This window comes from Pan troglodytes, chromosome 10 (assembly GCF_028858775.2).
Source record: "Pan troglodytes isolate AG18354 chromosome 10, NHGRI_mPanTro3-v2.0_pri, whole genome shotgun sequence".
In the NCBI taxonomy this organism is placed as follows: Eukaryota; Metazoa; Chordata; class Mammalia; order Primates; family Hominidae; genus Pan; species Pan troglodytes.
The window spans coordinates 15784290-15806452 of record NC_072408.2 but is presented as its reverse complement, the minus strand read 5'-3'; the positions used below and the strand labels follow the sequence as shown (position 1 = coordinate 15806452).

The following is a 22163-nucleotide window of genomic DNA, read 5'->3' as shown; positions in this document are numbered from 1 at the left end:
TAAAACTATATTATATAGATGTGCTTAAATTACTAATTATATGAGTTATTATTAATAACTATATACATTGAACTTTCCTGTTTTAAACCATATTTGCAAATTCCAGAGTTTCTCTCTCTCTCTCTCTTTTTTATTTTGGCAGGTAGAATGAGAAGATGGATGAATGAATGAATTTTTAGAACTTGTCCTGTTTTGTTTGTCTATAGCCAGTTTTATCAGAGTTATTTATATCTTTTTAGTTGTGGGTTCAGGAACTTGAGCAGAATCTTAAACCTGGATCAAACATTTTACGTCTGTGTGGTCAAGAAAGTATGACTGTAACAGTGTAAGACCGACTACCAGTGCCATCAGAAAATTTACACAAAGCAAAATGATGAGACAGAAGCACTAATTATTGTAGATATAAATTATATATGTTTTACGTGAAATAACTTTTACAGTCTTACTGCTAAAATTCCTTTAAGACTAGCTGTTGCCCAATTTTTCTGCTTTGGGGGAGCCTATTCCTTTTTGTTCTATTGCCCCCATATCACTTCAATACATTGATTGCTTGTTCCACTTGCTGAACTCCATGTATACTCTCAAACTGCTTACTTCCCTAAAATGTTATCCTCTACCCCCTTGCATTTGACTAAGTCATTGAACGTTAATATTTCAAAAATAGGAAGCTACTATTTCAAGTCTTCATCTCAATTCAATCCAGTTGACCAAATTTAGATAATTTTTTTTTTGAAACAGGGTCTCACTGTGTTGCCCAGGAGGGAGTGTAGTGACACAGTCATAGCTCACTGCAGCCTAGACCTCCTGGGTTCAAGTAATCCTCCTGCCTTAGCCTCCTAAGTAGCTGGGACCACAGGCATATGCCACCATGCCTAATTAAAAACAATTTTTTGGCCAGGTGTGGTGGCTCATGCCTGTAATCCCAACACTTCAGGAGGCAGAGGTCGGTGGATCACCTGAGGTCAGGAGTTTGAGACCAGCCTGGCCAACATGGTGAAACCCTGTCTCTACTAAAAAATACAAAAATTAGCTGAGTGTGGTGGCAGGTGCCTGTAATCTCAGCTACTTGGGAGGCTGAGGCAGGAGAATCGCTTGAACTCGGGAGGCAGAGGTTGCAGTGAGCTGAGATTGTGCCATTGCACTCTGGCCTGGGTGATAGAGTGAAACTCTGTCTCAAAAAAAAAAAAAAAAAAAAAAAAAAAAAAAAGGCCGGGCGCGGTGGCTCACACCTGTAATCCCAGCACTTTGGGAGGCGGAGGTGGGCAGATCACGAGGTCATGAGATCAAGACCATCCTGGCTAACACGATGAAACCCCGTCTCTACTAAAAATACAAAAAGTATCCAGGCATGGTGGTGGGCACCTGTAGTCCCAGCTACTCGGGAGGCTGAGGCAGAAGAATAGCGTCAGCCTGGGAGGCAGAGCTTGCAATGAGATGAGATTGCGCCACTGCACTCCGGCCTGGGTGACAGAGTGAGACTCTGTTTCAAAAAAAAAACAATTTTTTTTTTTTTGTAGAGACAAGGTCTTGCCATGTTGCCCAGGCTGCAAATTTTGAGTTTTAATGTGCTAACCATTATGTCACCTAAAGAGGAGTAAGACAGCCTCTTCCATCAAGAAACACTCAGCCTAGGCTAGGGGCAGTGGCTCACGCTTATAATTCCAGCACTTTGAGAGGCCGAGGCAGGGAGATGACTTGAGCCCAGGAGTTCGATACCAGCCCGGGCAACATAGTGAGACCCCATTTCTATAAAAAATAAAAAACTAAGAAAAAGAAACCCTCAGCCTAATAAGGATTAAAGATATGTAAAAGAGTTTAATAAAGTGGATTATATAATTATACAAATAAACAAAGAGTTGGTTTAATAGAGGGAATGATGAACTCTTTAGAGGCAGAGGAGACCAGGAAAGGTTTCTGGCAGGAGGCGACATCTAGGCCGGATTTTGATGGACAAACAAGTGTTCCCTAGCTTCAGTTTTCTAAGGACATATGTCTTTTGGCATCTAAGTCCATCTTTTGCGTTTGGCTGTTACTACTTCATTGCTTCATTCCTCTACACACACCACTCCCTCTCCCTGCCCTCCCTGCCTCATATAACCTTCCCCCTTTCTTTTCCTTCCTTTTATGGGAAATTTTTTTTGTGTGTGTTTAGCTCCTGGGTTTAATTTAGTTGGATGGGACTGTAGTAATAACGTTTCTGTACATTTGCCCAGAGGCCTTCAGCTAATGGGTGTATTCTTTACAGGCCAATAAACAGATGAATAAAACCAGCTTGACATCTCGCATCTCTGTCTCTCCCCTCTTTCTTTGCCCTTTGCCCATCTTTCATAGACATTTTATAAAAACGAAAATTTTCCTGGGTAACTCAAACATAGATTGCCTTCATTAAGTCACTTCTACACACGCCAGTCAGTCCCATGAGGGGCTTTCTTATTGCTGGAGAATGTGTTGTCTACCCTCAGGAGATCCAGCCTACATGGGATGGAAGTATGGATTGCTACTCAGTGAGTCAAAAAGAACCCCAGAAAATTATGGACTTGTAACTCTGGATGGCATTTGCTCGTTTCTGACCATTGGTGCTGATTTTGACTTGATGTCATTAAATGATTAATTAATGTACAATGCAACAGAGGCTGACAAAATCACCCTGAGAAAAGCAAATCTGAGGATCTCTAAGCCTGGGGATCCAAACCTGGGCTCTGAAAACAAATGGGGAACTGTAGTAGAATAAAGGGCCCGCCATAGTTGCCATGAAAAAATTAACCAACCTTGGCCAGGTGTGGTGTCTCACACCTGTAATCCCAGTACTTTGGGAGGCTGAGGGGAGCAAATCACTTGAGGTCAGGAGTTCGAGACCAGCCAGGCCAACATGGCGAAACCCCCTCTCTACTAAAAATACAAAAATTAGCCGGGCCTGGTGGCAGGTGCCTGTAATCCCAGTTACTAGGGCAGGAAAATCACTTGAACCCAGAAGACGAAGGTTTCAGTGAGCCAAGTTCACGCCACTACACTCCAGCTTGGGCAATAGAGCGAGACTCCATCTCACAAAAAAAAAAAAAAAAAAAGAAAATAAAGAAACTAACCAACCTTGAAACAAACTGCATTCTCAAAAGTCTTTAAAACCCAACAATATATGGTTGTCCTGCTCTTCTGCCAGTTCCTGTCTCACTACCTCTCCTTTCCTTCTAGGATGCTACTCCCTGCCTGTTCTCTTCTTCAGCCCTGCTCTGAACATTCTGTTCCTATTTTCACTGCCCCAACTCCAGACTACCTCCTACAACCCCAGGAGAACGCCCCCTCCCACTGCCTGGGGAGGCTCTCCTAAACTATAGCCTCTAGCCAGGCCAGCACATTGAGGTCATTGCTCTCCCTGCCAAATGACTGGCCTGAGTTCAGTGTCTCCATCTGTCTGAGCTTCATGGAAAACTTGATTGTTGCTCTAGGCTCTCTATTCTATGTCCTGCCTTAGCTATGTCCTGCTTTGCATCTGCTTTTTTGTTTCTTCTCCCAACACCCTTTTCTTCCCCTGACTCTCCTCAGACTAGAATCACATCTGTTTTCTAGTCTCAGCCCCCTCACTGGGGAGCAGATGGAAGAAGAGCAAGTTCTGGGGCAGGAAGATCAGGAAGGGCTGGGCGTAGCACTCAGCTTGTTCTGCGGACTGACCAGATTCCATGTATCTTAGAGATGTAGCACTTACAGCTCCCTCGGAGGTCCCAGAGGTGCTTACAAAGTGCGATTTGCTTATTTCTGTGTCCACTGCTCTTTCTTCCTCTCAACTAGACTCCTTCCTTCCTTCTTTCCTTCCTTCCTTCTTTCCTTCTTTCCTTCCTTCCATCATACCCCCTTTTACATTCTTCTAGTATGTAATTTATTAATACTATCTGCTCTCTGTCTACCTGTACTCTTCTCTAATTTATTTCATCAGGGAGATATATAATGTAGACTAAAGGGGAGCCAACAGGAAACCTGAAACTTACATATTTCTATGGCATACAAGGTCCACCATTCCTCAGACTTGAGTTTCTGTAATTCAAGTTTGCTCTTGAATCCAAAGCAGGAATGTTTTAGTGGTTGAACCACTAGAGTCTCTGTGAATAAGAAGAAATACAAAGCCTTTAAAATTCCTGAATCAAGGCTGAGCAACATAGCAAAATCCTGTCTCTACAAAAAAATACATCTAAATTCGCCTGGCATAGTGGCATGCACCTGTAGTCCCAGCGACTTAGGAGGCTGAGGCAGGAGGATCACTTGAGCCCAGGTCAAGCCTGCAGTGAACTGTGATCATGCCACTGTACTCCAGCCTGGGTGACAGAGCAAGACCCTATCTTAAAAAAAAGAAAAATTCCTGGATCAGAGAAAGTGTTATCTACACATTATATGATCTAAGGAAAAATATTGGTAGAAAATGAGGAAAGCATAATAACCTTGCCTTTCAATTTTCTTTGGGCATCTGATTGCATTTTATCCTTAAGAGCCCAGAAACCCAGATTCTTAGTTAAGCTCAAACAAAGCCAAAAGACAAAGTAAGGCTGGCACCCCTTTCACAGAGCTTCTCTACATTTGAAAATGATTTGGAGAGTTCTGAAAAGTTCCTCAACTTTTTATAACCCTAAGGTAGCCAGCCTTCCTCTTGGACAAAACTCATAAGGTATCTGTGTTTGCTTGGTTGTGAGAATACATAGGATATTCCAAGGGGAAAAAAAACAAGAAGAGTCTAAATGTGTAGGTCAAGAAAGAGGCAGAGATGAAAAAGAAATACAGGAATAAAAAGAAATTTGTTAGTGCTGAAGAGACGAATATTGAAAAAGAAAGTGAGAAAGAGGGATGAAGGAATGATTCAAATATGGAATATAAGGAGGCTGAGGCAGGATAATTGCTTGAACTCAGGAGGCGGAGGTTGCAGTGAGCCAAGATCATATCATTGCACTCCAGCCTGGGTGACAGGAGCAAAACTCTGTCTTAAAAAAAAACAAAAAACAAAAAACAAAGAAGAAGAAGATAGCCAGAGAGAGAGAAACAGCATCTATAATGTGCATTAAAACACACCAAGGAGGAGACGGAACTTTTCGGTAAGAAAGAACCCAAGGAACAAAGGGGAGCTGGGACCAGATCGTGAGAGGAGGGAAAATAGGCTAATGGAAGAAAGGCAATACATGAGCTGGGGCCAACACTTCCAGGGAGCAGCAAGAGCTCTCACCAGTGTAGTCATAACATTTGGAATGAGGGTGTGAGCAACTGCAAATTCCCATCTCCCTTCTCATTCCAGCCTCATTGTAACACACATTCTACGCCTAGCCTGGCTTTCTTGCTCTCCCTCATCTCATTGTTTCAGCGGAGGCCAAATCTGAAGTCCTTTCCAGGGAGTGGCTCTGTTCATCTTATTCGCCAGCCAAAGTAGGAACAGCATAAGAAGAGAGAGACACATTCAGCAGCCAAAGGACTCGGTGGAAAGAGCAGAACACCATAGACAGTGAGTTATTTGATTACCTAAAACCCTAAAGAGACAGAGGGAATGTGTGTATGTCTGTGTGTGTGTGAAAGGGCTGGAGGGGGCAATGGGGAATGTCACTGAACTTAGTCTTGAGCAGACCTCCCAAATAACCGTGGAATTCTGATGAAGGAGACGCCAAGATGAGCAGATGATATGAAAAAGTCACGCATATGAGAAAGGAAGATTCCACATCAGGGGTGAAAGAGGCCAAAGGGTAGGGCCAAGTACGGACCGTGTAGAATGTAAAATTTCCTCTGACTTGGTAGCAGAGAATAATAAAAGCAAGAATAATGGTAAGTGACCAAGGAATAGATTTGAGGGAGAAATGAATGTTGGGTGAAAGGTAAGAAAAGAGAGAAAGGGTTTGAGTCATAAGGGAAAATGAAGAAAGTTCTGGGAAGACAAAGAGACAGGGACCTCAGAGGCATCTTTCCCTGGCACTGAAATGCTGATGTGCCTCTGAGCATCACATTCTCTGCTATGCCCACCACCCCTATAGATATGTCGCTCTTGGGACCCAAGGTGCTGCTGTTTCTTGCTGCATTCATCATCACCTCTGGTGAGTCCTTTATTCTTTGCTCCCTAAACCCTCAGCTCCTCAGCTATACACGTGTGTGGCAGGAGATGGGATGGAATGAAGTTGAAGAGGAATAGCAGTAGAGATGCTTGGTATTGAGCTCTGGAATTCCTATTAGAAGAACAGATTTTGTGTTAAGGAAAAAAGTTCAGGAATGTGACTAGACTTCAGACTAGGGGAAAGGCCTCCCAAGAATTATGAAACTAAGGTGCAACTGAGATACACACAAATGCATATTAACCACCCAAAGAGGGTCACATATGAGTAAACAAATTGCAAAGCAAAAAAGAAGCTGATATACAAATGCATACATAAACATAGAGGAGGGACTACCTAGAAAGAAACTGGACCTGGGCTGGGCATGGTGGGTTCACACCTATACTCCTAGCACTTTGGGAGACTGAGTGGAGAGGATCACTGAGACCAACCTGGGCAACATAGTGAGACGAGTTAACCTCATCTCCATTAAAAAAAAAAAGAAAAAAGAAAAAAAGAAACTGGACCAAATGTAAATCTTGAAGAAGAACAGTGGGAATACATACACTATTACCATCATGCATGCAGGTATACTCACATGCATGCAAAAAATATATGCCATACTGACACACAAGAGAAAAGTGATCTTCACAGATTTCCCAGAATCTGGCTAGAAGACTGGCCACAGAAAGTGAACTTTAGGCTGTAAAGATGTCCTACTCTATTTTTTTCCCTCCTTCTTCCGATACAGATTGAGAAAAATAATTCTTCTGTCTTGTTCACTAGTGTAGTTAGCGGGGAAGCCGTGGGGCTAGAAGGGCAGGAAACACTAGAAGGGCTGCCAGGCCTCTCAGTGGAGCTGGACTTCATTCCTGGCCAGGAATGAGGGTAAGAGGGCAGCAGGGCTTTGTTCTCAGGAACTTGTCTTTTTTTTCTTTTTACCAAACAAATGCACAGCAGTGAAGGAACTTGTCTTTCTGAAGTCTTTCTATTCCTATTGGTTTTGTTCATAGCACTAATGGTCTCAGTAATTTTATATTGAGCTATGTAGGAATAAGTCACAAAGATAAAGTATAACCATTTCTCCATGATTTTCTGATTTGTCTCATAAAAGGGTTACAAGGTATAGAGCTGCAGTCACTCACATCTCTTTTCTCTTCCTTTGCTATAGACTGGATACCCCTGGGGGTCAATAGTCAACGAGGAGGTAGGTGAACCCTTGGATAGCGGCTCTGTTGGGGTTCTTATCAGGAAAATTTAGATGAACAGAGTTAAAAAATCCTTCCTGCTTATCTATCGCTGCCAAAAAAAAAAAAAAAAAAAAAGAATATTTCCTACAACAAAGAGATGCATTGCCAAAGTGTGAGAAATAGGATCAACTTCACCAGTTTCCACTATCCTATTATCCCATTCATAAAAGCTTCTTGTGTGTGTGTTTTTAAACTACCGAAACACCTTCCCAAGACATCCTCTATGCCCATTTCTGTTTTCATTTTTCTTTATGCATCTCCTATCTTACTCAGAAAATGCTTACTAGTCCTTACAAAAAGCATTCCTTAATTCATGTAACAGTGGAAAAATGAAAGACAGGATAAGAAGTCATCTTATACCCATAATCCCAGCACTTTGGGAGGCTGAGGCGGGAGGATCACTTGAGCCCAGGAGTTTGAGACCAAACTGGGCAACACAGGGAGACCTCATCTCTAGAAAAAAAAAAAAAATTAGCCTGGCATGGTGGCGCATGCCTGTGGTCCTAGCTACTCAGGAGGCTGAGGCATGAGAATTGCTTGAACCCAGGAGGCTGAGGTTGCAGTGAGCCATGATCATGCCATTGCACTCCAGCCTGGGCAACAGAGTGGAACTGACTAAAAAAAAAAAAAAAAAATAAGAAAAAAAGAAGTCATGTCAATCCTAGGTGAAATTGTGGCACAACTGGGCAAAACCCAAAAGGTATTTTTTGGTTTTTCCGCTTTTTAGGTAATTTTTGCTCACACCATTCTCTATAACAAAAATCCCAAAAGTTGTGACCCCTAGAGGACCACTTCCTTCGACTTCATGAAGAAAACTCTATTCTGCCTCAAGGCATTCAACATAATTATAATTTATCTCTTTATTTCTCCCATCCCAGGAGAGTTAGAGGACAGAGCGCTCCAGTAGGCAACCTATTAATGGGATCATGAAATCAGTTTAGTGGGTCACAACTGGTATTAATTTTTAAAATGAATTAAGATAGACGAAAACCAATATACCAGGATGCATTGCATGTGTTTTGCAAGAGTAAAGTATTATTTCATACAACTTTAATAAAACTTCTCTTAGTTTTCCATATGTATATACCAGGGTACAGTATAATATATTTTTCTTGCAGTGGGTCCTGGTACAGAAGATAAAAATACAAAAATTTTTTTTCTGTTGTTGGTAAAAATACCCAAATCCCCGAGTTTCTGAATCTAAATCTGAATCTAGGAAAAAAGGGCAGGAATGTGACTAGACTTCAGACTAGGGGAAAGGCCTCCCGAGATTTTAGTACCAGCAAAACTGAAAGTTGGAATTCATTTTTCTGGGCTGATTAGGAACCAGTCCTGTGTTAAGACTTTAGATGCTTTTCTCGCAGACATATCATAAGATATGATGAACTGTCTTGCCTGGTGTGGTGGCTCATGCCTGTAATACCAAGCACTTTGGGAGGTTGAGGTGGGAGGATCACTTGAGGCCATGAGTTTGAGATCAGCCTGGGCAACATAGTGAGACCCTTTTTTTTTTTTTTTTTTTGAGACAGAGTTTCGCTCTTGTTACCCAGGCTGTAGTACAATTGCGCGATCTCGGCTCACTGCAACCTCCGTCTCCCAGGTACAAGTGATTCTCCTGTCTCAGCCTCCTAAGTAGCTTGGATTATAGGCATGCGCCACCACAACTGGCTAATTTTTTGTGTTTAGTAGAGACAGGGTTTCACTGTGTCAGTCAGGCTGGTCACAAACTCCTGACCTCAGGTGATCTGCAGGCCTCGGCCTCCCAAAGTGCTGGGATTACAGGTGTGAGCCACTGCTGCCAGCCTGAGACCCTATCTCTTAAAAAAAAAAAAAAAAAGCCAGGTGTGGTGGTTTGCTGGTTGTCCTAGCTACTCAGAAGGCTGAGGTGAAAGGATCGCTTGAGCCCAGGAGTTCGAAGCTGCAAAGGAGCTATGATGGCACCACCGTACTGCAGCCTGGGCAACAGAGTGAGACTCTCTCAAAAAAAGAAAGGGAAAAGAAAATACGTTAATTTTTTTTTTTCAGAGAGAACTTCATGAATACTAGATAAAGCATTTATATGGTGATAGCTCTTGGGACAGTTGGTTAAACTGAGATATATGCAGAAAAGCAGTACTCTGCCCTGAAATCCCAGAGACAGCTAGGATACATTCTCAAGCCCTCTGTTCTCCCATTGCTTTGCTCCTGTTTCTGTGAGTGGCTGGACTGGAATGTAGCTAGGCCTCTGGAGAAAGGGAACCAGGAAGGATTGGGCTGCACCCGGGAGAGGCTCCACTCCTCTCCTGCAGTCTCTGGAATGATTCAGGTTAGTGGTTTTTCAAATATCCTGTGGGATTGGAACAGACTTGGATTCCTTTTGTTAAAGATTATTCTTCCAATCAATGACATCCTACTTAAAAAAAAAAAGTGTTCTGAAAGAAGAAAGCCCATAATGAGTGTGAAAGGTTAAGAGGCTTTTTTGTCAAGCCTGATGAATTTTTTTTTTGGCAGAGTCTCACTCTGTCCCAGGCTGGAGTGCAGTGGCAAGATCTCAGCTCACTGCAACCTCCGCCTCCTGAGTTCAATTCATTCTCCTGCCTCAGCCTCCTGAGTAATTGGGACTACAGGCATGCACCACCCATGCCCAGCTAATTTTTGTATTTTTAGTAGAGATGGGATTTCACCATGTTGGCCAGACTGGTCTCAAACTCCTGACCTCAAGTGATACGCATGCCTTGGCCTCCCAAAATGCTGGGATTACAGGCATGAACCATGAAGCCCAGCCAAACCTGATGAATTTCTATCTGGAATTTAGAAAAAAGGATGAGGTAAGCAAGGGAAATTCCTATGAAATGCTTTATTTGTATTTCACCTTTTTTATAATTATCCATAACTCTGATATGCTTTATAAAAATATTTGTTCCCATCAGATTTACATCTGACATTTATTAATAGAATCTGAAGTTAAAAAAAGAAGTCAGGCCGGGCATGGTGGCTTATGCCTGTAATCCCAGCACTTTGGGAGGCCAAGGTGGTTGGATCACCTGAGGTCAGGAGCTCAAGACCAGCCTGACCAACATGGTGAAACCCTGTCTCTACTAAAAATACAAAAACTAGTCGGGCATGGTGGCACACGCTTGTAGTCCCAGCTACTCAGGAGGCTGAGACAGGAGAATCACTTGAACCTGGGAGGCAGAGGTTGCAGTGAGCCGAGATCATGCCACCACTGCACTCCAGCCTGGGTGATAGGGCGAGACTCCGTCTCAAAAAAAAAAAAAAAAAAAAAAAAGGTCAAAGCAAACTATGTGAATTTGCTGACCCCTAGTGGGTAGAATGGATTATGACTATAAGCTATTTACATTGAAGGGTAATTGCCGATGGAATGTTTGCTTAATATTTATTTTATTGTTGTTACTATTATTTTATTCTTATTTTTTGAGATAGGGTTTCTCTCTTATCACCCAGGCTGGAGTGCAATGGCGCGATCTCAGCTTACTGCCACCTCTGCCTCCTGGGTTCAAGCGATTCTCCTGCCTCAGCCTCCAGAGTAGCTGGGATTACAGGCACCCGCCACCACGCCAGGCTAATTTTGTATTTACAGGAAATTGTAAATAATAGCACTTCCTAAAACCAATGGTCTCTACTTTAAAAAGCAAAATAACAAAACAGCATTAACATTTACTTTTATTTTTTAATTTACATATAAATTATATTGTATGTGTTTACAGTATCCACCATGACATTTTGATAGATGTGTATAAAGTGAAATGGTTACTACAGTCAAGCAAATTCACATATCCATATCCTCATTAGTTTCCTTTTTTGTATGTGTATAATAAGAGCACCTGAAATTTACTCTCTTAGCAAACATTTAAATATTTAGCAAACAGGCCAGGTGCAGTTGCCCACACCTGCAATCCTAGCACTCTGGGAGGCCTAGGCGGGCAGATCACCTGAGGTCAGGAGTTCAAGACCAGCCTGGCCAATATGGTGAAACCCCATCTCTACTAAAAATACAAAAATTAGCTGGGCGTGGTGGCGGGCGCCTGTAATCCCAGCTACTCTGGAGGCTGAGGCAGAGAATTGCTTGAACCCGGGAGGCGGAGGTTGCAGTGAGCCGAGATCGTGCGCCGCTGTATTCCAGCCTGGGCGACAGACAGAGCGAGACTCTGTCTCAAAAAAAAAAAAAAAAAAAAAAATATATATATATATATATACATATATATATATGTGTGTGTGTGTGTGTGTATGTATATATATATATATACACTAGCCAGGCATGGTGGTATGCGCCTGTAATCCCAGCTACTTGGGAAGCTGAGGTACGAAAATCGCTTGAACCCAGGAGGCGGAGGTCGCAGTGAGCCGAGACCGGCCACTCACTTCAGCCTGGGTGACAGAGCGAGACTCTTAAAAAAAAAAAAAAATCAATACTACCTTTTATGAACACTCATAAGCATATCAGCAAATTCATACCCAATTATATCAGAATTATGGGCCGGGCGCGGTGGCTCACGCCTGTAATCCCAGCACTTTGGGAGGCCGAGGGGGGCGGTTCACGAGGTCAGGAGATCGAGACCACGGTGAAACCCCGTCTCTACTAAAAATACAAAAAATTAGCCGGGCGCTGTGGCGGGCGCCTGTAGTCCCAGCTACTTGGGAGGCTGAGGCAGGAGAATGATGTGAACCCGGGAGGCGGAGCTTGCAGTGAGCCGAGATCGCGCCCCTGCACTCCAGCCTGGGCGACAGAGCGAGACTCCGTCTCAAAAAAAAAAAATAAATAAAAATAAAAGAATTATGAATGTCAAAATCACAATGCCTTTGGTATACCCGATTTCATTTTAAATAAGTATTGCAAAGAAGTCATCAATCGTTTGTCATTATTGTAAGCAGTCAAGGAAAAACATTTGTGGGATACTCAACTCCGCTGGGCACTATGCTTCGTAATTTAACTTACCGGAAGTGCAAGGGTGGCAGGGAGACAGAGAATCTCAGAAATTGTTTTCTAATTTTCTTTTCAGACGATGTGACTCAAACGACTCCAGAAACATTCACAGAAGATCCTAGTAAGCTACACTTTTGTTTGTTTGTTTGTTTGCTGTTTTATTGGGGATAGATAGATTAAGGGTCATGTCTATATAAAGAAAAATAGACTTCAGAAGGGTTGGTGGGTGCTCTGAGCTCATGCAGAGTTCTGTTGTCAGCTTAGATGCCAGCATCTCTGTACGCATGCCCAGTCTTACTCTCTCTTCCATTTCTTTCTGCGATAGTCCCTCATCTGCCCGAGTCCACAGGCTTTCACTTCAGCCTTTCTTGCCTCCTTTGAGATCATCGTCCCTTTATCCTGCTTTCCTTAGCTACTTTTCCTGACTGCATTTTTTCATTCCTTGTTATGTGTCTTTGCAGATCTGGTGAATGATCCCACTACAGATGAAACAGGTAAGTTTTACCGCAGTTAAAAAAAAAAAATGGCATGGTTCTTGTTAATATTCACAATGTTTATTCCAGCTCTTGAATTCATTCTGTGCTTTTATATTTGCTTTTGTTTTTTGTTATTGTTGTTTGTTTTTGAGAGGGAGTCTCACTCTTTTGCCCAGGCTGGAGTGCAGTGGCACAATTTTGGTTCATGGCAACCCCTACTTCCTGGGTTCAAGTGGTTCTCCTGCCTTGGCCTCCTGAGTAGCTGAGATTATAGGCACCCGACACCATGCCTGAATAATTTTTGTATTTTTAGTAGAGACGGGATTTCACCATGTTGGCCGAGCTGGTCTTGAACTCCTGGCCTCAGTCTCCCAAAGTGCTGGGATTACAGGCATGAGCCACAGCGTCCAGCCTGCTTCTATCTTTGGATACTGAGGTCGTGAGAGTGTTGTTCAGTGACAGTGCTAATTTTTTTTTTTTTTTTTTTGAGACAGAGTCTAGCTCTGTAGCCCAGGCTAGAGTGCAGCAGCACAACCTCAGCTCACAGCAACCTCTGCCTCCAGCATTCAAGTGATTCTCCTGCCTCAGCCTCCTGAGTAGCTGGGATTACAGGCGCCTGCCACCATGCTAATTTCCGTATTTTTACTAGAGATGGGGTTTCACTATATTGGCCAGGCTGGTCTTGAATTCCTGACCTCAAGTGATCCACCTGCCTCAGCCTCCCAAAATTCTGAGATTACAGGTGCGAGCCACTGCGCCCCACCCAGGACTAATATTCTTTAAAAAAATTTATAATTATTTAATTAATTCTATTCCCTTGTACATAAAACACAAAGCCAGACATAGTCTTCCACCTGCCACGGTATCTCCATTCTCCCTTTTCTTACTCTGCCTTGTGTTTGCAATTTGAAGCCCTCCTCATACCTGCTGTTTTGTGCCTTTTCAGTTTTGGCTGTTTTGGCTGATATTGCACCTTCCACAGATGACTTGGGTAAGTTCAGATCTGGGACCCCCAGGTCATCAGGGCCATTCTAGGCTTTCCCCAGAGCCCATTCTGGATAGTGTGCAGCTGCTGAAGGATCCTAAAAAGACAGGATGACAGTTTATGGAGCACATATTTCCAGTAGTTCAATTCAAATTAATGACATTGTTGAACACCTGACAAACAGGAACTGTGCTAATCTTTCTCTCAAAGTTTCAAGACTTGATGGGTAAAGGCAAGATAAAAGTATAAACACATTTTGGAGGATAAAGGGTAGAAGAAGTAATGCTTTGACTGAATTTTTTTTTTTTTTTTTTTTGAGACGGATTCTTGCTCTTGTCGTCCAGGCTGCAGTGCAATGGCGCGATCTCCGCTCACTGCGGCCTCCGCCTCCTGGGTTCAAGCGATTTTCCTTTCTCAGCCTCCCAAGTAGCTGGAATTATAGGCACCTACCACCATGCCTGGCTAATTTTTTGTAGTTTTAGTAGAGATGGGGTTTCGCCACGTTGGCCAGGCAGGTCTTGAACTCTTGACTTCAGGTGATCCACCTGCCTCGGCCTCCCAAAGTGCTGGGATTATAGGCGGCTAGATTATTTTTTAACAAATCATTATTGAAAACTTGCTACTAGGTGCCAAGGATATAAAAGTGAACAAAACTGGTTTTCTTCTACTAGACATCTTTTGTGTAATATACAAGATAGACAAACAGATAACTTTATTCAGTTTCACAAAATTCGATAATCAGGATAAGCAAGAGAAGCTATGGAAGACACAGAAAGAGTTCTTGACTAGGTTCGGTGCTGGGGGTGAGAAAAGGTTTTTTGTGGAGGGCACATTTGACTAAGCTGCTTCCTGAAAGACAAGTAGAAGTGAACTAAGTTAATAGAAGAGGGAAGAGCTTTTAGGTAAGGAAAACAATATAAATCAAAAGGTGTAGGTTGGACATGAAAACCAACCAGAGAGACGTTTATGCAAGGTAAGATTATAATTAGATTTGTGCGTTGGAAGGATCACACCCCACCTCCAAACCCCCTACTGTACTCCCAGGGCAGTGTGGAAAACTGATTTGACCGTGATTGATCGCCTGGAACCCGGAAAACCAGCAGGGCCACTGTTGCAGTGTTCCCAATAAAAGATGCTGCCCTGAATCAAGGTAGAGATAGGGAGAATTAAATGTGAGCTATAAGGGAGAGGGGATTGTTGAGTTGACATCCAGTTTTCTTTTTCTTTTTTCTTTTGACAGAGTCTTGGTCTTGTTGCCCAGGCTGGAGTGCAATAGCGCGATCTTGGCTCACTGCAACCTCCGCCTCCCGGGTTCAAGCAATTCTCCTGCTTCAGCCTCCCAAGTAGCTGGGATTACAGGCGCCCACCACCAAGCCTGGCTAATTTTTTTGTATTTTTAGTGGAGACGGGGTTTCAACATGTTGGCCAGACTGGTCTTGAGCGCCTGACCTCAGGTGATCCAACCACCCTGGCCTCCCAAAGTGCTGGGATTACAGGCATGAGCCACCACGCCCAGCCATGACAACCAGTTTTCTACATGTGGCTATTGGGTGGATGGTGGTCTCATTCACTGTATAACAACTAGAATTAGTGAAGGGAAAGATAATTAAGTCTGTTGGAGATACATTGAATGTGAAACATCTTTGAAATATTCAAGAACTCTTCCATAAAAAGGCAGTTGGATTTATAGGTCTGGAGTTTAGGAGAGAGATGAGGTTGGAAATACAGGTTTGGGAATTATCAGCATATACACCTGCTTAGAAACCATGGGATAGATGAGATCTCATAACACAGGTCCTAGTATTCTATTTGCAACACTTCCAGTGACATTTTCCCTGGTAACTCCCCTGACTAGTCTATTCATCTAACTCCTTGACTTGTTCTTCATTCTGTGAATAAGGCCCATATTAAATTTGCCCCTAGGTTAGGATGACCCTCATTATTCTTTATTTATTTATTTATTTATTTATTTATTTTGAGATGGAGTCTCCCTCTGTCACCTAGGCTGGAGTGCAATGGTACGATCTTGGCTCACTGCAGCCTCTGCCTCCCAGGTTCAAGTGATTCTCCTGCCTCAGCCTCCTGAGTAGCTGGGATTACAGGTGCACATCACTACACCCAACTAAGTTTTGTATTTTTAGTAGAGAGGGGGTTTCACCATGTTGGCCAGGCTGGTCTCAAACTCCTGACCTCAAATAATCTACCTGCCTTGGCCTCCCAAAGTGCTGGGATTACAGGTGTGAGCCATTGTGCCCAGCTGACCCTCATTATTCTTTACCCAACAGCTTCTATCAAGAGAATTTATGATGATGTATCTAATCTACAGAAAATAAATTTTCTCTTATAAGGAAGAGCTTGTACAGGATAATAATCTTTTCTCTACTTAGCTCTAGGAAGAAGCTCCTCTGGGCATGTAACTCTTTGCCTTGTGTTCCTACTAAATTTGCTTCTTGTCAACAATACAGAGATACTCACAATACAATGAATTCTCAACTCTTTAGAAAGGAAAGGAGAAAGGAAAAAAATCCCATCCTGCCTCCTAATGTCTTCAATTTTGTGGAGCAAATCAGCTCAATAAGGGTTTTCTTTTAGAAGTTGCTAAGAGTTATTAATTCATTTGCTCCCCATTTATGGGCACTCCAAGCAGGTCCTAAGTGAGGCAGTGTGGCAGTTACAGAAGTAGTAACTTCTAGAATTCGTAACAATGGAATAAAATTTCTGCCTTTCAGCCTCCCTCAGTGAAAAAAATACCACTGCAGGTATGATTGTTGCTTGCATGCCTTCTTCTTAAGCCTTTTCTCTTCCTGTGGATTCCTTACCTCCTTGTTCTTTGGAGGGTACTTGGCACATCTTCTAGTTTACTTCCAATTATTTCTCAAAGAGTATTAGTGTTCTTCACTCCCTTACTCTTTTTTTTAAAAAAAATGAGCACCTGTCATAAAAGTCAAGGGGAAAGAATGGAACAAATGTTGCATGGTCCCCAAATAGCCCTCTCCCTAAAGTACCCTTGCACATTATGTGGTGGTTAGTGGATTGGGAAGTGAAATCAATTTAACTTCAAGGACTCCATATTACCACGGAGGCCATGGTTAAAATTGCATTTCCTAATGTACTGATAATTCTGATATATAGCTAGGGTTGAAAACTACTGGAACAGAGAAATAGCAACCTGCCTAAGAAATCTGATTTTTTCAGAATGGGATTATCAGCATTTCTATTTTATTTTACTATTTTGTTTTATTTTATTTTATTTTTCTGAGATGGAGTCTCACTCTGTCACCCAGCCTGGAGTGCAGTGGCGTGATCTTGGCTCACTGCAACCTCCGCCTCCTAGGTTGAAGCGATTCTCCCGCCTCAGCCTCCCGAGTAGCTGAGATTACAGGCACCTGCCACCACTCCTGGCTAATGTTTGTATTTTCAGTAGAGACGGGGTTTTACCTTGTTGGCCAGGCTGGTCTCGAACTCCTGACTTCAGGTGATCTGCCTGCCTCGTCCCCACAAAGTGCTGGAATTACAAGCATGAGCCACCGTGCCCAGCCTATTTTATATTTCATAACGGATAATCCTAGAAAGACTTTATTCCTAGAAGTGCTCTCAGAGATTATTTTATCCACTTCTACTTCCAAGTAGGGAAGCGCCAAAACTTCATTTAGTCAATTCCCTCTTGCTGTGTTTTTGGTGGACAGAAAGGATGTAGCCCAATTTATAATGATTCTCTGTAGAGATTACTCTGTATTTTTTTCCTACTCTATCTATCCTTCCCAATTCCTTCAATCCTTCATTTATGCTGCTTCTATTTGGACCTCCTTATTTTTTGTATTGGGCTTCCTCAGAGTGCTGGGATGAGAAATTTACCTGCACAAGGCTCTACTCTGTGCATCGGCCGGTTAAACAATGCATTCATCAGTTATGCTTCACCAGGTAAGGGATCCCAGAATGCCCAAAAAGCATCTTCCATGGTAGTGTTTTTGTGTTGATAACTATTTAATGAGCACCCACTATGGAATTGCAAACTTTGATGGGGCCAAAGTTTTTAGCACAACCCTCCTAGTTATTTCTGAATGTACCAACTAGAACCTGGAGTCTGGGCTGAAGTGTACAAAGAACAGGCAGAGTAATAGAACTTAGAAGGGAAATGAAGGTGAGGGCTGGAGGAAGAAGGGTCATGAGGGAAATACTGGCATGCTCAATTTATTACCTGATAGAAGGAGACTGAAGAAAATGGCCCAGCTCTAAGGTAGAAAATAGCGGGGAGGAATATTAAGCCTGACTCTAGGTAGAGTGTGCAAAGTGTCACTAAGAAGAATAACTAAAACAATGGCCTTTGCAACAACGTGGATGGAGCTGGAGGTCATTATTCTAAATGAAGTAACTAAACAATGAAAAACCAAATATTGTATGTTCTCGCTTATAAGTGGGAGCTAAGCTATGAGGAGGCAAAAACGTAAGAATGATATAATGGACTTTGGGGACTCAGGGGAAAGAGTGGGAGAGGAATGAGGGATAAAGGCTACACATTGGGTACAGTGTACACTGCTTGGGTGACGGGTGCACCAAAATCTCAGAAATCACCACTAAAGAACTTATCCATGTAACCAAAAACCACCTGTACACCAAAAACTATTGAAATAAAATTTAAAAAACAGAAGAGTAATTAATACCATTCCCTCCCCTATTTTCCAGCTGGGGGGCAAAAGTCTGAAATACTTAAGAAAATACAGTTGGGGAAAAGCAGATAGGGAAAGTGGGGAATATGAGAGTTGAAGAGGCATCCCAGACCCAGGTGAGTTCTCCTCTCAAGGCTTTCTTCCATCTCCTTCCTTGCCTATGACACTGGGACGTCTGCAGTTCACGACGTATGTACATCGTCAACAAGGAGATCTGCTCTCGTCTTGTCTGTAAGGAACACGAAGCTATGAAAGGTAAGATGATGTCTGGATGTTTAATGGAGAGAAGCAGTTATGAGAAGGGTAGATACGGACATTATATTACTATATCCAAAATCTGGTATTAGAGGAGGGCTTCAGGCTACCCCCTTAGATTCCATCAGCTCCTGCTGGAAGTTATCTCAAATAAACAATCTACATAAAGCAGTATGCTTGATATACAAACATAACCCTAAGAAAAGTACCCCTAGATCCCTGTCCTACCAGATTGTAACCCCACAGTGTCTCCTACTTAGAGAGCTTTCTGACACTCTGGCTATTTTAAAGATCATTCACTGGGGTTCTAGGGAAAATTTCAAGTCAGCCATTACAGATAATAGACTCTGCTAGTCCGCAGCCATGTTCATAACTAAAAATAAAACATACACACGCACATGCACTAATTTGGAGACAGTAAGGTTTGGATAGGGCCTATAAATAAAAAATAGATGGGACATTTAGAAATCAGCTATGTTGTAAATAGTTCACCAATTCCAAGAACAATGAACATTTCTTACTGTGACATTTCAGGTAGAAAAAGGTAGAAAGATGTTATGGGGCAATTACGAGGGCCCAAAATGTGTGGTTGTAGACCATACATGGTGGAAACAAAGATACTCTCACCTTCCCCATGGCCAGCCCCGAACGATGGCTGTGGTTGGTGAAAACACCACAGACAAAGCCATTTCTGACTCAGCAGCCCGCTTTGTGCTGAGTTCCTGAGTAAGAGCTGTAGTTAACTTCGCAGAAGGAAACTTGCTGTGTGCCCCCATTGGCTTTGTGCAGGCCACCTGCAAGGGAAGCACCTTGAGATTGAGGATGGGTATTTGGGACTCTAGGCACTTTCAAGTATCTCAAGGGACTTACTAAAGTTAGCTGTTTGCCCATAGAAAGCACGTAAATGTATACTGAATGATTGGATCTCATTTTTCTATTTAATAGATCCATGATTAGAAGAATTGGCAGCTGGATATATAAAGGAAACTAACATTTACTGCTCACCTGTGCTAGGTACTTTGCATACATGATTTCATTTTAATACTCAGAAATATACTGTTGAGGTAGGTATTTTAATTCTCATTTTACAGAAAGGGATAGTGAGGTTTATAAAATTTAAGAAACTTTCTAGGAAGTGGCAAATAACTAAAGTAAGTGGCAGAGCTGGTTAAAACCCAGATCTTTTTCTCTCCAACCTTTTCACTACACCACACTGAAAAGTCTTCTCTATCCCTTAAAACAAGAGCCTTTGTTATCTTCTGCATTCTCTTCCCATGATGTTCTGCTTCTCTTCTAGATGAGCTTTGCCGTCAGATGGCTGGTCTGCCCCCTAGGAGACTCCGTCGCTCCAATTACTTCCGACTTCCTCCCTGTGAAAATGTGGATTTGCAGAGACCCAATGGTCTGTGATCATTGAAAAAGAGGAAAGAAGAAAAAAATATATGGGTGAGAGGAAGGAGGATCTCCTTCTTCTCCAACCATTGACAGCTAACCCTTAGACAGTATTTCTTAAACCAATCCTTTTGCAATGTCCAGCTTTTACCCCTACTCTCTACTTTTTCACCCAAACTGATAACATTTATCTCATTTTCTAGCACTTAAAATACAAAGTCTATATTATTGCATAATTTTGCTGCTTCTCAATATCATAGACACAGTGAATAGATGATGACTATATGGCTTATATACAAACATTCTATGTACAATTTCAAGGGAGACTAAACTTTAGGCTAATAATCTTTACTATTGAATCTGTCTGATATAGATCTTAGGGTTGAAGAAGCTATCTTTGTCTATTTGGGCTAACCATAGAATTTCATTTATTTTCCTCACAATATTTTCCTAGACCAACTCCCCATCATTCACATGTTCCTCTTTACTCTTACTTTAACTATTTTGCTGGCTTGCCCGAAAATTTGCCTGGCAAGTCTTCCTTATAAGACACATCATGGTAAGTTTTGTAGTCCTGTAAGATTCTGCAACACAGTCAAGAATTATACAATCCTACTAGCAATATATAAGGACCCAAAATGTCTTCTGCTAAGCTCAGAGGCTGGGGCTAAAGCATGAGGACTATGCCAGCTATAGAGCTTGGACTCATAATTTGCTATCCAATTTTTCATGCAGTTGTCTAGTCGGGAAGTAAGGTTGGAAAATAAGTCTCATTTACTGATTCGTTTATGGGTAGTACTGGGATGAACCCACCACCACAAAGCAAATTAGACAACTTAATGTGAAATCATACCATTGGTTGACGTTTCCTTGAGTTGCTACTTCGTTCATCTTCACAACTTAACAAGTGCACGGTAGAATTACTGTGCAAGTGGCTTTTGGATATCCTGATTGGGGCCTAAGAAGGGCATTCAGACTTGAATTTTAATAGGCAGACAGAAAGTTTGCCTAATAGTTAATACAAAAGAGGAAAGAAACACAATATTCAGACAACCCACATTCTTATCCTGGCTCTAGCAGTAACCACGTAGCCTTGGATAAGCCATTTTCCTTCATTAGGTCCTGGTTTAATTTCCTCATCTTTAAAATGAGAAGGTTAAATTTATCTTAGTACTGCTGGGCGCAGTGGCTCATGCCTGTAATCCGAGCACTTTGGGGAGCTGAGGCGGGTGGATCACTTGAGGTCAGAAATTTGAGACGAGCCTGGCCAACATGGTGAAACCCCATCTCTACTAAAAATACAAAAATTAGCTGGGCGTGGTGGCACGTGCCTGTAATCCCAGCTACTCGGGAGGCTGAGGCAGGAGAATCAATTGAACCTGGGAGGCAGAGGTTGCAGTGAGCCGAGATGGCGCCATTGCACTCCAGCCTGGGTGACAAAAGCAAAAGTCCATCTTAAGAAATATATATATATATTATATATATTCTTAGTTCTAAGATTTCCTTTAATTCTATGATTCTCTGGATTTAAATGCATTATTCATATTTCTTGAAGCTTAGATACAGTCTAATTCACAGCAACCATATCTGCTTTATCCTAGGTGAGGATAGCAGTCCACAATGGAATAGAAGAAAATCCCATTATAACAAATGACAAATTATATATCATGAATCCTTCTGTCTGACTAACTCAATAACTTTCTATAAAAGCCAATGGAATTCAAATAGGAGCTAGGAGACAACAAGTTATATATGACAGTGGAGGTTGTATTCCTTTTATATTGCTGAGAAAACTAGTTAAATGATCAGATTCTTGCTGTTAAGAAACAATTTAGTTTAATGGGATCTGTACAACTGATTTAAAAAAAATGCTACAAAAAGCCCCAAAGCATATAATGTCTACTCCTTACAGTCTCTAGAATTAAGTGTACTCATTTAGACGACATATTCAATGCATATTTTAGCCACTTTAGAGAAACCTCATAGGCACAGAGTTTCCAAGATTAATTTTAAGAATATCTTCACGAACTTGACCCTCCTACTCCACATTGCAACATTTCCATCAGACAGCATTTCAATTCCAGTATTATGTATATTGCAAATTAAACATTTTAAAATATTTTTTTTCCAATTTATTTCTCAAAATAAAATGTCTTTTGTTCTGGTT

The 22163-nt window shown here is 42.0% G+C and overlaps 1 protein-coding gene across 1 annotated transcript; it reads left to right on the top strand.

Moving 5' to 3' along the window:
* The first annotated feature begins 5273 nt into the window (after positions 1–5273).
* Positions 5274–22163, top strand: MFAP5 (microfibril associated protein 5). Its single transcript, XM_001136544.4, has 10 exons — positions 5274–5473; positions 5994–6053; positions 7219–7254; positions 12298–12342; positions 12683–12715; positions 13644–13688; positions 16412–16441; positions 17516–17603; positions 18531–18604; positions 19902–22163. The coding sequence occupies exons 2-10, from the start codon at positions 5996–5998 to the stop codon at positions 20012–20014; spliced, it is 522 nt and encodes a 173-aa protein (XP_001136544.2). The 5' UTR covers positions 5274–5473; positions 5994–5995; the 3' UTR covers positions 20015–22163.

Excerpts from the sequence above, each read along its gene's own strand:
- MFAP5 (XM_001136544.4), top strand. The coding sequence starts at position 5,996 with ATGTCGCTCTTGGGACCCAAGGTGCTGCTGTTTCTTGCTGCATTCATC. Across the intron at positions 16,442-17,515 it reads TGAAAAAAATACCACTGCAG|AGTGCTGGGATGAGAAATTT; the intron begins GTATGATTGTTG and ends GGGCTTCCTCAG. Across the intron at positions 18,605-19,901 it reads GGAACACGAAGCTATGAAAG|ATGAGCTTTGCCGTCAGATG; the intron begins GTAAGATGATGT and ends CTTCTCTTCTAG.